We start from the raw sequence: 17,432 nt of genomic DNA, 5'->3' as shown, positions 1-17,432 counted from the left end.
GTCTCAAATGTTGGCAAACCATGCCCTTAGGTCACCAAGTATGTGAAGTACATTATAATGATTATAATGTGGTATTTTCCTCTGGGATGAAAAAAGATGAACAAACATCAAAGTTTTCACATTGTAACATAAAAAGAATACACATATGAGTACCTACCCAAACACACACACACAAGCACGCACACAAACACTCTCACAGATAGAAAAGCTCTGGCTGCAAATCTAATCTGAGTGTTAAGGGCTGGCAGCAACTGAAAAGAATGGAAAGACTTAAAAGACGCAGCCTCTAAACTCGGAATTACTTGTAGAACCACACAATTCAAGAAAAGTCCCCAACTACTGGAAGGAAACTAGTACATGGAGGTTCCCATATCAAAGCAGGGGTGAAAAAGCCATGGGCAAGCCATGGGTTGCTGTGTAGGGAAGGATGTGATTATGAACACTCCATGGTGTCACTTGAGCACTGTAAGCAGACCGACCTTTTCAACAATGGCTGGGAATAAGCCTGTGGTGCTGATAGCACTGTTAGTCTAGGGAGGAAAAGAATCATTTGCTAAGGAAGGCCAGTGAGTGTAGAGGTCTGTAAGCAGGTGGGGCCCGGCTAAGCAGGGCATCTAAACTCCCAGAATACTATAGATGTTCACTAGTGTCAGGAGTCAGGAGATTAGGGTTCTGGTCCTTGCTGACTTCCTCTATAACCCTGAACTGCTCAGACACTTTGAACTTTGTTTTCTCATCTAAAATGAGGATTAGATCACCTGCTCCCCTCTGCCCTTATTGGAATGGACAATGAGATACTGGCTTTGAACATCATGGGAAAAAGAAGAATCTACTCCAAAGCTGACAAAAATGGAGCTATCTCCATCTATTGCCTATCCCATGATTGAAATAAATGCTTCTAACCATCTGCACCCTGCAGGGAGGGGGACGAGGTTGCCAAAAACAACAGACGGCCATCAGTTTGGTTTAGTACCTCCTCAGCTACAGCCAAAGAATTTCTCAAGTTGTTATAACTAAAGTGTAAATAGAAATATGAAGAGTCACAAGGCGATGTCAGATCCTGGGACATTTCCCCCTTCCCAGCTGTACTGTCTGAACTGGAAGGTTCTACTCTGGAGTATTCATTACAGCCAAGAAGGAGGCGCCAAGCTGTGGAGAAACAGCAGCACCCTCAAGTTCAGTGAGTCAGTCACCCCTCACCTCCCCAGAGCATGCACAATCACAGCCAGGAGGGTACTTAGAACCTCAGTGGCAGTCAGCTGTCCCAAACCTTAGAAAGGTCTTCTCAGAGGCCACTCTGAAATGCTTCATGCAAGTATTTTAATCCCCCTACATAAGATGGCATTTTTCTAAAACAAGGTTCTTGGGGATTGTTGAAATGATTCAACTTTGGCTATTCTTCTGTGTAGGATGTCTTCCGGCTGTTGACCCGATGGAATCAAATTTAAAATAAAACAACAAAGGAAAACACAAACCTGGTGGAAAGTTACCAGATGTCTGCCTTGGATTCTATTCCTGGTCTGTGGCAAACTCCCTTCTCTGGATCTGAGTTTCTTCACCAACTTGGAAGTCAGACTCTGTGATGTCTAAGGTTCTATCCAGCTAAATGATCCGTGTTGGTGACTTACCCAGACAACCAAGCCTCAATGTGCCACTTCATTTTGAGTGAAGCTGTCATGGCTGTGCCTTGGTGCCTTTGCTTAGCACACATGTGTCTGTATGCATGCTTTGTAAACATGGGAGTATACACACCTACTACAAGGTGGCATACACTACTACCTCTTCTGTGGTCCCTGATACTTATGACACCTTAATAGGTCCTTTGTAATGTCAAATGCAGCAATAAGTGGGCCTCTAACATGCTTTTTAAAAATCTGCAGTAGAAATTTTAAAAAATCTAATAGAAAAAAATCTTGTGTTCATGGATTGGAAGACTTGAGATTATTAAAATGGCAATAGTTCCCAAAGCAATCTAGAGATTCAGTACAATTCCTGTGAAAGTTCCAATGACTTTTTTTTTTTTTCCAGAAATGACAGCCGAACACCATGATGTGAATGAAAATAACTGGGTATTAAGGGTAGTAAAACTGCGAGTACCTGCTCCTTTTTGACTTTTTTTCTCCAATGCTTGTACAAATAGATCTGTAGTCCTCCCCTCGGTCCCTCCCCTATCCCCCACATGCCCTGATCACTCAGATGGAACATATCTACATCATGCTTTATCCAAACTGACAAGACAGGAACTCCAACCAACCCATTCTTATTATGGCTTATGAGCTTCTAACAGACAACTGGGGTAATAGCCACCTCTGCCTATTAGAAACCTTCCATTTGCTCTAAAAACTGAAGTTTGGAGGCTTTTCTGGTACCTTTGGCCTTTACCTTTTTGAATTAACCTTTTGTACCCTCCGCACTTCTTAACCACCTCTAGGCTGCCATTTGCTTCCTTCCACATGCCCTCTTTCCCATTTCTAGGTTTTTGCATGTTTGTGATGAAAGCATTGCCAACAGTTTTGAAGCAGCCCCCTTCTAACCTTGCCTGGAGTTTAAGCGAAAGGTGGTAGGCCAATGGCAATTATAACATCCAGAAACAGAAGCAACAAACAAGTAAACAAAACAAAATAAAACCCCATCATCTCAAAATGAATCATAATTCTACTTAAAAGGAAAAAAAAAGCACAAATGAAAAAACCCATAGGAGTTTCTATGAAAAGTCACCTTTCTTTACCACATATTAAATCAGATTTGTCAAACCACTTTTCATGCAACCTAAAAAACCAAAAAACAAAAAAATATCATCTTCATAGAAAAAGATTACACTGACTGATGTAATTTCATGCAGAAAACAAGTATTTATTGAGAAACAGTTATGTTCCTGGCACTGAAAGGGCATAAGACCATGTAGGCTAGCAGACTTTGGAAGACCTGCTGAAGGTATTACGGTGTTCAGAAACTGCCGATATGTTTAATAATTCTCTCATATTTTAAATAAACTTTTGACCAAATTAGTGTTATTAACATGTGCTTTTTCTCCAGGTCTATTTCAACTTAGAGTGAGCTAAAATATTCTCCTTACTTTCTTCTCACATGCTAAACTCCCCGTTCACTGCTGTTTCTTCCCCCACTAGAGTGTAAGCTCCTTGATCACACATCTTGCTAATCTTTGGACATCTTCTGAGTGACAAAGGCTTTGCTGACTTTATTTATGAATAAATAAGCAGCTTCTCGGGGATCCCTGGGTGGCTCAGTGGTTTGGCGACTGCCTTCGGCCCGGCGCGTGGTCCTGGAGGCCCGGGATCGAGTCCTGCATCGGGCTCCTGCGTGGAGCTGGCTTCTCCCTCTGCCTGTGTCTCTGCCTCTCTCTATCAGTCTGTGTCTCTCATGAATAAATAAGTAAAATCTTAAAAAAAAAAAAAAAAAAAGCAGCTTCTTAAAGAGCACGGAGCCTATCCCATTGGAGGACTGTGGCACTTCCCTCCCACCCCTTCTTTTGTCTGTCTTCACTCATTTGGCTGTTCTACTTTGGCTTTTCCATTTATAAACATATTTCTCTTCCTCAACTGCTATTTCCTTTTACAAAAAGGCTTGCCTTCCAGGAAGTTTGCAATTGACCTTAAACCACAATCAGAGTTGCCAACTGTCTCCTTAATCTACATTATGGACCATCCCCTGGTTTGGTTTCATGTTCACCGCTATGTTTATGCCACCATGACTTCCTTGAGGGCAGAACACAATCTTTCTCTGTGAGCTGAAACTGCTTCTCCTACATACCAGTGTCTGAATCATCTTTGGCTCTGAATCATCATATTCCCTACCCCAAAGCTTAGGAGTCACCCAGAAATCTAACATAAGATTCATAAGTGAAAGACAAAAAGGTATGCTTGTTACATGAAGGAAGAGGTGAACAAAGAAGAAGAAAGAAAGAGGACAGAAAGAAAGAAAAGAAAGATGGACAGAAAGACAGACAGACTTCATGTGTTAACAAATTCGAACTTTGGGAAGAAAACAGACTCTCAAGCAAATCATTACATTTCCAGAGTTCTAAGAATTGCATGCTCATACATTAATGGCAATGAAAGGATTAAAAAATAAAAGATTTCATTTACATTCTGATATAGCAATTTTAAAACAAGGACTGCCAGTGTTAAAAAAATGAATGCTGAAGAGATAAATATACTTGATACACAGCCCTCATCAATAAGACTTTGAGGATTTGGAGTAATTCATACTGGTAACGCATCATCTTTCAAGTGGCATATACTTTGCAAGTTTTGCCATCACCGTAAGGGTATGGTGGAAGTAAGACCAGTCTGTTATGGAATGTGAGAGAAAAATTATAGATTCTAGAGAGCAGACTAGTCACATTTTTAGCAAACATGAGTAAAGAACTAAAGCCAGCTCTTAACATCTTATGTTGTATTCAGTCATTTGATTTTTTTAATTAAGCAAATTTAGCTTCATTTTGAAGCTAATGGTTTTGTTCAAGTGGCTAAGAGACTTGGTTTTTGAGGGAAAAAAGGACCTTTATTTAGCTGAGAATCTGTACTTTCCAGTGATGGGAGCCTCCTGATTCTTAAGCAATGGAATCCCAAAGCCCAGATGAGCAGAGGAATCTGGACTGGAAAGCTACAGAACAGACCCAAATCTCTGATCCATCTCTCTGCTTAATGACCTTTCATGACATCTTGCAAACCACTAGTTCTACAGAAACCAGAATCATCCCCCAAGAAACATAGGGAGGCAAGTGCAACTGTGAGGAAGGGAAATAAACAAAGAGTTAATCCACTCTACCAACCCAATCTCCTTCTCAAAGACTCTGTCCTCTATGGTTGCTTGCCACGTTCCACCCAACAGCTGCTCATGATAATCAATGTCTGACAGATCAGAGAAAGCCCTTAATGTGTCGCCAAGGGGCAGTTCAACAGATGGCATGGTGACTTACAACCAGAATCATTAATTACACTCTCTTATTAGTCCCGGGGCACAGTGCTGAGAATGCTTCCTCAGTGAAAGATGAGCATTTCAGATAAATGACCGTCTGGTACTGCCTGTGAAACTCCCTTTAGGATTTCTGGTCAGTGTTGATTTCTAAATCGAAGCCATACTACTTTCACAGCCATTTCCAGGCTGGCTTATGAAGTTGCCTGTACCACCACCCAGCCCTGCTCCTGTAATCACTGCAGGTAAGGACAGCATCAAAAGTACCCTCATTCTCTGCCCTCAAGTCAGTGACTGTGTGGAAAAGCAAACACCATCATCTCAGCCATAGGACTAGCTCTGTTTCCCCTCTCTCTGTACCAGAGAATGTGTTTCTTGTGTGCTGGAGTGGGGAAGGGGGAGTATCCCCTGCCTCCCTTATCCACTCTGGTGTTTCTTATATGTAACTGATTCTCAGCTCAAACTGTCCTCACCCTTGAAACCACTAGCAGCTTGGGGCAAACAAAGCTTCCCAAATGTCCACTCTGCTGGATGTGTTATGCAAGCACTGATATTGAACCACCACATACTTAAAAAAGAAGCCAAATAAATGCATGGCGAGAAACTAGTTCTAAAGCCCATCCCTAAGGGCATTCAGACTGATGTCAATTCAGGGTAGAAATCGGTTCCTTCTCAACAATTTGAGAACTGGACTCCCTACACATTACTGTGAAATTCTACAACTGACTGCAAAGCTTATAAGCAGACTACTGGCCTTAACCATGGATATAAGTAAAAAATAAATCTCAATATAATCTAAAAGAAAGACAATTTTAAGTATTTTCCAAATACTACCAAATACACATACTTTGGTTTTGTCAATCACCTGGTCTTTTTGAACCTCAACTACAATTTTTTTTAATGTGATTTCAAACAGAAGTAATCAAGATACTAAATGCTTTAGGATTTCATTGTTTCTTGCATTCCAGTTTATTCTTTCTTGGACACAAAAATGTGACTTCAATTTTCAACTCGGTTCAAATAATTACAGTATCTGATAGATGTTATCATCTCATAAATTTTTTAAAAGACAAAAAGATGTGTCAGTGAAAGCACAGTGAAAACCTCCTACTGTGGACTACAGGGAGGGAAACTTGGGGAGTCTGGGTCGGTCTCACCGTGTACTCACTTCTAGTTTTTTCTCCTTTTCTGACAAAACATCTTTCTGGTTCTGGGTGTACTCCACCAGCATCCGAGCCAGCTGGCGCCGATCTTCCAGTTCTGCCGCCAGACGCCCGTTATATTCTGCTAGTAACAGACATGCTTCATCTACTGTTTTTGAAAGACGTTCAGCTGCTTCTTTGTCTATGTACAAATGAGACCAAAAAATAGAGACAATATAGAAATCACACAGGCATGATTGCAAACATTTCTGGGGGAGGTTAACAGTTTCTCTCCCAATGTAGAGGGTCCAAGAATAAGCCAGAACCTGTAGACAAACAATGGACTGGCTGACAGAGTAATCCAAAGGCACTCACTCCTGTTAATAAGGCAGGACATCTCTGAATTACCTGAAGTGAGGCAATTATACAAGGAGGGGAATGTTGCAAAGGATTTCTAAATGCCTATTCCTGCAAAAGCTCTACAAATAAAACAGAAAGATATTTAAGGTCATACATGAAATAATTTTTCCTTGCCTCTGAGAATCTCGAAAGCGCTTTCATTTATATTATTTTGTTAAGTATTCTTTGCACATTCTTCCGAAATACAAAAGCAAGCATTCATTTCTTGGGTATGGAAATTAAGACCAAATAAAAGCTATAGGACAGGTTCGATATCCTGCAGTTAGCAGAGGAGTTGGGACTCAAAACTATGTCTCTAAAATGGGCCTAGAAGAGTCTATCCCTTATAAATAAATATCTAAGCCTTGAAACCTGGGGGTGAGCTCTCTTCTTCCATTCAACAAAATAAAGGGCCTCATAATAACAGATAATCTTTCAAATTCTTAAAACATGACCCACAGTAAGAAATACACTTTTATGTGAACACATAAAAAGAAAGCTTCATAAAACAATACTATCCTTATTATGTGCAAAGTGTTCCATCTTCTATTCTTTTTTGTTTTTAATTTTGGTCATTACCAACCAGACTGATTTCACATCTAATTAATGGGTTTTAACTCACTGGGAAAAAAACTGTTGAAGTATCAAAGTATATGAAAGGATATTCTTAAGAAAGGTAAGGTGAACAAGGTGCACTCAACATTAGGAAATGAGAGGAAGGGACAAAAGGATGAGCTGTATTAGAAAAGAACTGATATAATTAATTTCACATGGTTCTGGTGAAATTAGAACTCTGATTTGTATACAGCATTTTAAAAAAGGTCCTTAAGGGTCAAAAGAGTAGATCAGTGTTTTGAAGCCAAGAGCTCTAGGGATTTCCAGTAGCTCTATGGAACAAACTAGAAGGGGGATAGTGATACAGGATGCTGCTCCCTATAAATGTATGTCATCAGAGGTGAGAGACCTCAGCATTCTCATAGGCAATTGGGATTTAAGAATTCCTAACATAGTTTCTCTATTGGACAGTCTGCCTGACTTTCAGACACCTTCTTAATATGAATGTCAGGAGATAAAACTGTTGAGAGATCCTAAATTAGGACTGATGCTAAAGATCAGGTTCCTTAGGAGCAGGGAAACAAAAGTATGTTCTTGGTGAAGGAGTTTAAGAGTGAGCTAAAGACAGTACAAAGGGAAGAGACAATCTCAGTCACAGAGAATTAAAGAGGACGGTGAACTTTATTCTTCAAGATTGGTGGTATGGTCTAAGAACAAGGAGCTGGAGTGGTGAGGTTGGTTTTGGCTTTGTCATTGTTTGACTACATCTCTTTTTTTCCCCCCAAGTGTGTAATACATTATAATGTTTTGAGTGCCCATGGCAAAAACAGCAGGCGTTTTAGTTTAAAACACTAATTTTTATTTTTTTATTTTTATTTTTTAAGATTTTATTTTTTTTTAATTTTTATTTATTTATGATAGTCACAGAGAGAGAGAGAGAGAGAGAGAGGCAGAGACACAGGCAGAGGGAGAAGCAGGCTCCATGCACCGGGAGCCCAACGTGGGATTCGATCCTGGGTCTCCAGGACCGCGCCCTGGGCCAAAGGCAGGCGCCAAACTGCTGCGCCATCCAGGGATCCCTAAAACACTAATTTTAAAGATTAAAAGAAAAAAATCAATTCTCACCCTCTAAGTTGTACAAGGGAGATAATTCCTTCACACAAATAATTACGACCCAGAAAAATAACTGTGATCGTTTTAGGATCTACTAAAAAAAAATGCAGTCAAAACACAGCAGTTAGATGCCTACTCCAAAGAACTTACCTGTGGCTATCCTCCATGCCCAGTTACACAGGCCACTGGCTGTGTGTCTCTTTGGCCAGCGCTCCATTTGTGCACGAGCATTCCATTCCCTCTTGCTTACTCCAAGATCCTGTTTCTGTGACTGTCCCTTGTGCTTCCCCACACCTCTCAATTTCTTTCTCTTCCTCCACAACCACTATCATCAGGATACAAACATGCTGCTCTACCTTTTGTCCTTATGTCACTCTCTAGCTCCTGCCTCATTTCCCTGCTTCCTTTACAGAACCCTTAAGGAGAACTGACTATACTCCAGGCGCCCACCACCTCTCCAACCACTGCAATTCACCCCCTGCAATCAGACTGCTAGACCCTAAACCTTCCAAGTAACTGAACAAATATGTGGGCTCCCATTATGCGCCCAACACCATTCTAGGATCTCAGAGCAACAGGGAACACAAACGACAAAAATTCTCTGCCCCAAAGGAGTTTACATTCTCAGGTAAGAATAGAAAGAATATAGATAAGAATTCTAGAGAAAAAAAGGCAGAGGAGAAAGCCCGGGGCATTCAGAGGGAAAAATATGATATTAAATGTGGTGGTGAGGGTAGGCTTCACTGGGATGGTATGTAAACCAAGACCTGGAGAAAGTGCGAGAACAAGCCATGTGACTATGTGGGAAAGATCATTCCAAGCAGAGGAACGGCAAGTACCAAGGCCCTAGAAGGGGGAAGTGCCTGGCAAGAAGCCTATGTGACTGGAATGCTCTGAACAGAGGGAGACATGGTCCAACTTCCATTTGGACAGATCACTCTGGTTACTCTGCTTATGTGGAGAACAGAACAATGGCTGGGGGTGGGAGATAAGGAGGAAGCAGGGAGACCAAAGAGGAAATAACTGCAATAATCCAAGTGAAGATGGTGGCAACTTGCACGAGGTGGTAGCAGCAGAAGTGGTGACAATGTTAGATACTGGTGTCAGATACTGGTTTTGGTCCTAATCAACAGGAATTATGAGGGGATCATTTACTGATATGGGGACGACCCTGAAAACAATGAATTTTGGAGAGATGACAAGAAGTTTGGTTTGAGACAGGTCAAGTTTGAAATGCCTTTTGAGATACCCAACTAGTAACACTAAGCAGACTCTCAAGTTGAAGTGAAAAGTCAACAATAGAAGATATAAATTAGGGAGTTATTAGTCTAAATATTATTCAAGAGGAACTGTAAGAGGAACTGTCAGTGAAACTAACTACAGCACTAAGTACTCAACATTAAGAAGTCAAAGAGGAGTGAAGAAACCAGCAAAGGAGACTAAAGAGCCATTGCCAGAGGAGGAGAGGAAAGCTAGGATAAAGTCCTACTTTCTGCTGCTGCTGCAACAAATCTACCACCAATTCAGTGGCTGAAAATAACACAAACGTATTAACTTAGTATTTAATATCATGGCCTCTTCCTCCATCTTCAAAATGCATCTCTCCAAAGACTGTTTCCAGGGTCCTATTTCCTTCTCTATTGCTCTCCCTCTCAGAAGGGCCCACCTGAATCATCCATGATATTCCTCCCACTTCAAGATCCTTAACATCATCATATCTAGAAGGTCCCTTCTGCCATGTAAGATCATATACTCATAGGTTCTGGGGATTAGGACAAGGATGGAGGGGTGGGGGTGGCCAGGGGTATCATTATTCTGTCTTCTGCACCAAATGAGAAGAAATGACTAACGAGGCCAAATGTCACTAAGATCAAGCTACGATGAACACAAGTAAAGACTGGGCAAAAATTCATCACTGAATTTAGCAACATGGAAGTTATCCACAACACTGATAAGAGCAATTTCAGACTTAAAGTGGAATCAAGAGAGAATGGGAGGAGGGGAAAGGGAGAGAAATGAGCACAGGCACATCTATTTAGTGTTCTATTACAAAGAAGAGAGAAACGAGGTAGTAACTAGAGGAACATATGGGTCAAGAAAAAAAAATTTTCCCACGTCAGAAAAAAGTACATGTTTTTATGCTACACAGAATGATCCAGTAAAGGAAAAAAAAAAAAAAAAAAAAAGAAAAGTTGGAGCAATGTCCTGGAGTAGTGAGAAGAAACAGAGCTAGCAAACAGGTAGGTGGCTGGTTTAGAAAACGGCATGTTCACCCACAGAAGTAGGAAGACAAGTCAGCCTTTATGCGTTATTAGTTTTTCCCAGTCAGCCAGACTCAGCTGTGCAGGTCCAGGAAAGGAAGAAAAGCTGGATTTAGGAATAGTGGCTGTCAGGGGGCTGAGGGGGGAAATGAGTTGTTACAAATGGATATAAAGTTTTAGTTCTGAAAGATGAAAAGAGTTCTGGAAATTGCACAATAATGTGAATGTACGTAATGCTTCTGAAATGTACACTTAAAAATGATTAACATTGTAAACTGTGTGTATTTTACTACAATTAAAAATCAAAATAAAATTTTTATTTAAAAAAAGCAGGACACCTGTGTGGCTCAGTCAATTAAGATCCAACTTTATTTTTTTTAAGGTCCAACTCTTGATTTCAACTCAGGTCATGAACTCAGGGTCCTGGGATCCAGCCCCACAGTGGGCTCTGTGCTCAGCAGGGAGTCTGCTTGAAATTCTCTCTCCCTCTGCCCCTCCCCCTGCCCACACTCCTGTGTGCACACACTCTCTCTCAGATAAATAAATAAATCTTAAAAAAAAGAAAAAAAAGGCTAGGAGACATGAGACTTTTAGCTCAGTGTAAATAGATAAATAAAATCACATACATTGCTAGTTTTATGTTAATTTGCCCCCAATTTTTATAGACTAGGATTCTAACAGTATAATAAACTGATCATTATAATAACCTCAAAAGTTGGACTTAACTAAGAGAAAAGCTGGGGTTTTGCCAGAAGACCACAGCAAAGAGGACAGAGAAAACCAAATTTAGGGCATAGGTACGGGAGCAATTATGAAGAATCGCTTTCTTCACCACACTGAGTAGTGAAGAAAGTTAAGGCCAGAAAGGATTGGAGGCTGAGAAAAGGTGGAAGGATTAACAGAATGGATCCAGTGGGCTCCAAGTGCTGGAGCTCGGAAGTGAAAGTGAGCCCAAATTCTGCCAGGAATTCAGACAGCCTCTGTGTTGTGTCCTGCAGCTAAGCACGCTCCTGACCTGAAGGTCTTTACTTGGGGCTGTACCCTCTGCCTGGGGGGGGTACTTCCTTCCCTCAGATATCCTCACAGCTTGCTTCCTAATCTTCAGGGGAGGGTGCCTCTGATCAAAGGTCATCTCATCAGAAACGTTTTCCCCAGCTACCTTTAAAATACAGGTGTGCCTTGGAGATATTGCAGCTTCAGTTCCAGACCACTACAATGAAACAAATGTCGCAATAAAGCGAGTCAAATCAGTTTTTTGGTTTCCCAAGGCACACAGAAGTTATGTTTACACTACAGTGTTCTACCAAACCTGCAAAAACATTAGGTCTTTAAAAAAATGTATATACTGTAATAAAAAAATACTTTGTGACTAAAAATGCTATCATCTGAACTTTTAGGGAGTCCTAATCACTAATCACAGATCAACATAACAAATATAATAGAAGAGTTTGAAATATTGCAATTATCAAAATGGGACAGAGACATGAAGCAAACAGATGCTGCAGGGAAAATGGAGCGGACAGTCTTGCTTGACGACACCTAACCTCTCAAAGCCTCAATTTCCTCCTATGCAATATGGGGATATATATTCAGTGACCTTAAAAGGTTATCAGGAAGAGTAGAAGTATCTGGCACAGAACATTCTCTATAAATATTAGTTCGTGCTTCACTCCTTCCTTTCAATTTCTCATGCATAAAGTGGGAATAATGTTACAAGTCCCTCCCTGTTTAACTGGGGGGGGGGGTGATCATCAAGAGGGCAAAATAACATGATTAACAATATACACCTGGCATTCTTGGCATTAAAGGCACAATCATCTATGGGGTGTGTCTGTGTACAGTGCAGAAATCACACAGCACCGAATCATAATTTTTTTTTTTAGTTAAGAGGATTATGAATTTGATGTCTTCTCCTGCTACCCCACATCACACAATTTACCCTGCGTTTTCAACAAACATTACTTAAGAGTTCAGCATTTCTGCATAGTTCCTAGAATCACTATTCAAGCATGGACTATTTCAACAGCTTCACTGTTTGCAAAACCCAATACCACATAGAAGAAGTCTGTATCTGCAGATGTAAGCATGTCCTAGGGTTTGATGCATTAGAGAGATGTCCCTCTTCCCTAACCTTTCTCCTAAACTACCTTCTCACCTGTTATTTTTTCCAACAGAGAAACATCTTGCACTTCCTGGGGCAAAGAAGCAATCTTCTGCCGGACAGTAGCATCCCCTGATGCAGCATTTTCCAGGTCCTGCAAAGCTTTGATCAGTTCCTCAGTCTGTACAATGAAAGCACAAACAATGCTGCCCATTGAGATGTAGGGGATTTAAAAAGCCAGAATTAAAAGAGGTGGAGGCAAATCCTAAAAATGATCACTCCTGATATTTATAAAAATATGGTCTTTAGTACCACCACCTATATTGAGGTCAGTGACTGGACTGGATAATGGATTCTAAGAGAATGTAAAAAGTTAATTTTTCTAAGCCGATAGCATGAAGACAACATTCATAAAGAACATGAAGATTCTACATAATTCTGGGGGAAAAAAAACCCTTCAACTTTTCAAAAGAGCATGTTTTTGGCAACTTAAAAAAAAAGGAGTCTGGTTCATATTGCTTAGTTTCAAATAATGTAGGACTTCTAATACAAAATGTTCTGGTCTCCAGTATAGTAAAAAAGCATATGTACCAGATGCTGAACAACTGTGTGCCGATAAAATGAAGTGACACTGCCTACTTTAATTCTCTCTTGGATTTGCTTTATAAAATGAATGTCACAAAGATGACAGTTTCCATTTTGGCAGCCACTCCCCAAATTAAATGTGTCAAACTCATTAATTACAAACAAAGGAGGAAAAGACTAAGAAAAGAGCAAACCAAGAATGCATACTTCATATGCTAAAAAGAGTAATTTTAAATCCTCAGAAAACAATGAATGCTGCAAGGTTCACCAGTCCATAATGACCCAGGAGTAACTAACTGGCAAGGCAGACGGCAGTACAGTTATCCAGTTATTCTAAAAGCTAAAATTCAGACTGGCCCCTTGGAAGTTTTCAAATGCAAAGTTATATGGCCTAACACCATTTTCGCTTCATCCACCATCTAACTCAATTTAATATGACACAAACCAGACACGCTTCCTATTATGTGGGCCTTACTATAACAAAGTAGAGCTGTTTTAGGCAAAATGAGAGGCCACGTAAAAGATCCCAGTAGTCTCTGAGGTCAGTCAGACCCAGATTCAAATTAAGACACTGGGCAAGTTATTTAATCTTTTAGCCTCACTTTCTTTGACAGTAAGTAAATTAGTAAGTAATAAACAGCAAAAATTAACTAACCACCGAGTTTATGAGCTAATTTATATGAAGGGCTAAACAATGCAAATGTATAATTAAAAATTCAGCTCCATTTTAATATTTGAACAGATGATAGTGTAGAAAACTTGCTATTGCCACACCGACTGTCCTAGAAACTAATGAGTTGTCTACTTATAAAAAAAAACATGCTATAGGAGAAAAGCCATGGCAGAGGACAAATGTCTTTGTAGCATTATCTATCCTTTCACAAAAATCTACTCTTTGAGAATATTTTCAACTCCTAGAAGTGAAACAAAGCCAAGTCCAAATACCATATAACACATACAGCTATCTAGACTCATGGCATGCAAAGACAAAGGCAAGCCTGCTGCCTGGCTAGCTTTACCGGTGGATCCTGCACCCAGTGCAGAGTTGCCCTCGGGTGATTCCATACTATTGGTCCCTGGCGCCACCCTGTGGCCATAATCTTCAAATAGCGGTCACCCCATCAAGACCACTCTGCCCTACTCTCTTGGGAGTTCTGACATACCAAGAGGGGTCCTGCAGAAGGATCTTGGGGAGAGTAGCTTCCAGGGTAGTCATCATCCTCCTCCTCTTGTATCTGCTGAAAAGTTCGCTTCAAAGATTTCTTCTCCTCTGTTGCTAGAGGAAAGAAAAAGGGCACAAATTTGGGTCATGACAGCCTGTGTAGGTAAGAGTCAAATGCTATGCACAATGGGCCACATGCAAAAAAAAAAAAAAAGGGCAAAAGGGGTGTACATTTCCAAAGACGGCTGAACATTAACCTATATGCTAGTTATTTTAAATTGTTGGTAGTTCCCTACATTATTGAAGAGTCAAAAATGGTATCAGGTCTGTCATCTCGGATTGACTCACTGATAAAATACAACCAAAAAACAAACATCTAAAAAAGAAACCTACTAAACAAACACATTTAATTAAAAGTTTATTTCTTAAAAATAGTTAAGAAGTAAAGTGGTAAGAAACCCATGAGACAAAATAAGGAAGCAAGCCAATGTATGAGAGGTTTATAGAAAATACATTGCATATAAAATGAAACACTATACACTCTGCAGGATAATCTCAGAAAACAAAAACAAGGTATCCCCCACTTTTCTAAAGCTTGCTTTTATGAAATACCTACAGTAATAGTACCTGTTTTTGCTAACCAAAAGAAATTCAAAGAGGATTTTTGCTTTCACAAAGAAAGGCCCAAAGTGAAAATAGCGGTCAGCATGTGTTTCGCAGAGTGGTTGTAGAGGCAGCACGCACCCCAAGCAGCCAGAGCAGCCCTGCTAAGCTCCTGTCCAGCAACTACACTCAGCGCCTCAGCATCAAGCCACCAGAGCTTTGAGCTTTATCTGTGAGCATCTGTGCTTTATCTCAATTTTATTTTGTGCATCTGTTAGCAAGATGTGGCCTGAGATATCAGAAAAGCCCAAGTGAGGTTATTTTTGGGGTCTGGGAATGCTCAAAAAATCTTCCATATAAGTTAATGGTAACTGCTTCTTCACTTTATCCCATTTCAACTTAGGAATGGTCTATTTTCGGAAAGCAGGATAAACCTGTAGTAGAGAGAAACCTATCAATAAAATTGTGTCAGAAACTCTACACGTGCTGCCCTTTAAACTCTCCCTCTAAAAACAAAACAAATCTTATTTTACCTTAAAATTAAAAATAACCATTGCTGAGAAAAAGGACTGATACAACTGAGAGAAATTACTTAAGTCACTACTTTAGAATTAACCACTTTTGAGACAAACAGGTTACATTCACACTTATCATCTGTATTGTATGCTTTTAAATGGCTATGATAAATGTGCCCTTCCAAAGTAATCATTCCTTTTGATCAAATTGGACAATACAAAATAAATGTCAAACATGTGGGACATAAGTCTAAATGATACGCTTGTAAAGAAAGGATGGTAATGTGTGCCCGGCACTGCAATAGTTTCTGTACATTTAGTCCTTCTAGCAACTCTGAGATGTAGTATCTTCAGCTTGCAGGTGAGAAAACTGAGAGGAGACCCAAGAGGTTCAACACTTGTCTAAAGGTAGGACTTTCAAAATCTGTGCTCTTCCCACTGCAATCAAATTCCACAGCAGCATACAACACTCTCTCATCTGTCAAAGGAGGGGTCACCATGCACCTGTCTCAGAACTCTGAGTTATAAACAGAATAGTGTACACTTCCTGCTTAATTAAACATTTTCTCCTGGAACCAAGGATGTAGTTCCTGCTCCTACCTTACACATTAACTGATCAAATTATGCCTGACGTGAATGCCAAGTCAATATCATGGGTTTTATTTTTTCTTAGCTTTGTCCCTCTGTTCTACTAAATAAAGGAAAACGGCAACATTTGCAGCACAGGCAGCCCTCACTTTGTACCATTCTGTTATGTACAGATTTGTTACCAAGATTTAAATAACACCAGTCTCCCAACACACCAAGGTTCAAATTTCAGTACTGCAGCATTTCACTCTGAGTAACCGCATAAAGAACAAACTTTGCTAACTTTAGTCCACACATCACTACGTAAATAATAGAAATGTATCATGTTCAGTGACCACATCACTTCTTTCCGGTCACTGGTTGGTTACTGGAGAGCTGTTATTTCCGTTCACAAACAGCAAAGTGTGTTGTCTCCTGGTGATCAGATTCACATGACATTTCATAAAAGTGAATAATCAAAACAGAGAACTGACTGAAAATGACCACGATCAAAGAGCAGCCCAGAAACTAAAACTAAAGCTCACGCTGGAAGCGAACGGCACATAAACGAAGTTGTAGAAGACGCAGATGGTTTCAGAGATGCTGGCACTGCCACGCCCTTCCAGAAACTTTCTGAAGAAAGTGCTTGTGATGACAAGGATGACGGTGTCCAAGGGAAGTGGTGCTGACAAAACTTTTCACACTATAGGAACTCTCCAACGTATCTCACAACATGGAGAACACTAAGGGTAAACTGCCGGAGGCGATACAAACTTCTAGGATGCTTGCTCCATACCATAGATTATACAATAAGGCCAGTTCTCGTCAAACCTCTCTTGTGAAGTTCATTACAAAGAAACAAAAATACTTTAATTCTCAATGTTTCTAATGTTTTTATGTTCTAGCATGCTAGGTAACTTAGTGTCACTATCCTCTTTGTTTCCCTATATAGATTTGTAATCTACAGTGAGTTCTCAATTCTTTGATGAAAATTTTTTAAAAGTCATAGAACAACCATAATTTTTCCCGTTAAGATCATTTTGCATGGTTTCAGCTTACATGGTCATTTTTACAGTCCTGCACTATGCAAAACAATGACTGCCATATTTTTAAGACAGAAAATCTAGTAATATATAATTTGCATATGAAATATCTAACAGTACTTAGCACACACTAACTGCCTAATTAGTGTGGAGTATGTGGTATGACCCTCATAGGCACTTAGCCACCACAGCATCAAAGTGGCCATATGTTAGAAGTAGCCACAAAAATACAAGCACATAAGCAAAAAATTTTTCAAATTTTTTATTTCCAAGCACTTAGAACAGCGCTCAATTAAACTGTTAAATACATTTAAAAAGAGAAAAATTACAAAACTCAAATCCTTCAGTTTCAAACTCTTATACAAAAGTTATTATATACAAAAAACACACACACTAAATACCTTAGGACCCTCAGAATCACTGAATTTAGGCAAGGGAAGGCCTTAGA

At 40.0% G+C, this 17,432-nt stretch overlaps 1 protein-coding gene across 2 annotated transcripts in view; it reads right to left on the bottom strand.

The window, feature by feature from the left end:
- Nucleotides 1-17,432, bottom strand: part of RPRD1B (regulation of nuclear pre-mRNA domain containing 1B) — a 51,679-nt gene that overhangs the window by 15,672 nt on the left and 18,575 nt on the right. For both annotated transcript variants that reach the window (XR_012018573.1, XM_072800993.1), the window contains exons 4-6: nucleotides 14,258-14,370; nucleotides 12,564-12,690; nucleotides 6,107-6,282 (exon numbers count right to left, since the gene is read on the bottom strand). Coding sequence is in view for 1 of the 2 variants with exons in the window: in XM_072800993.1 (XP_072657094.1) it covers nucleotides 6,107-6,282; nucleotides 12,564-12,690; nucleotides 14,258-14,370 (416 nt within the window). In the remaining variant the exon portion in view is untranslated. The remainder of the gene's footprint in view (nucleotides 1-6,106; nucleotides 6,283-12,563; nucleotides 12,691-14,257; nucleotides 14,371-17,432) is intronic.

The sequence above is a fragment of the Canis lupus genome, chromosome 26 (genome assembly GCF_048164855.1).
Source record: "Canis lupus baileyi chromosome 26, mCanLup2.hap1, whole genome shotgun sequence".
Classification (NCBI taxonomy): domain Eukaryota; kingdom Metazoa; phylum Chordata; class Mammalia; order Carnivora; family Canidae; genus Canis; species Canis lupus.
The sequence above is the reverse complement of the archived record's forward strand: the minus strand, read 5'-3'. Positions and strand labels throughout refer to the sequence as shown.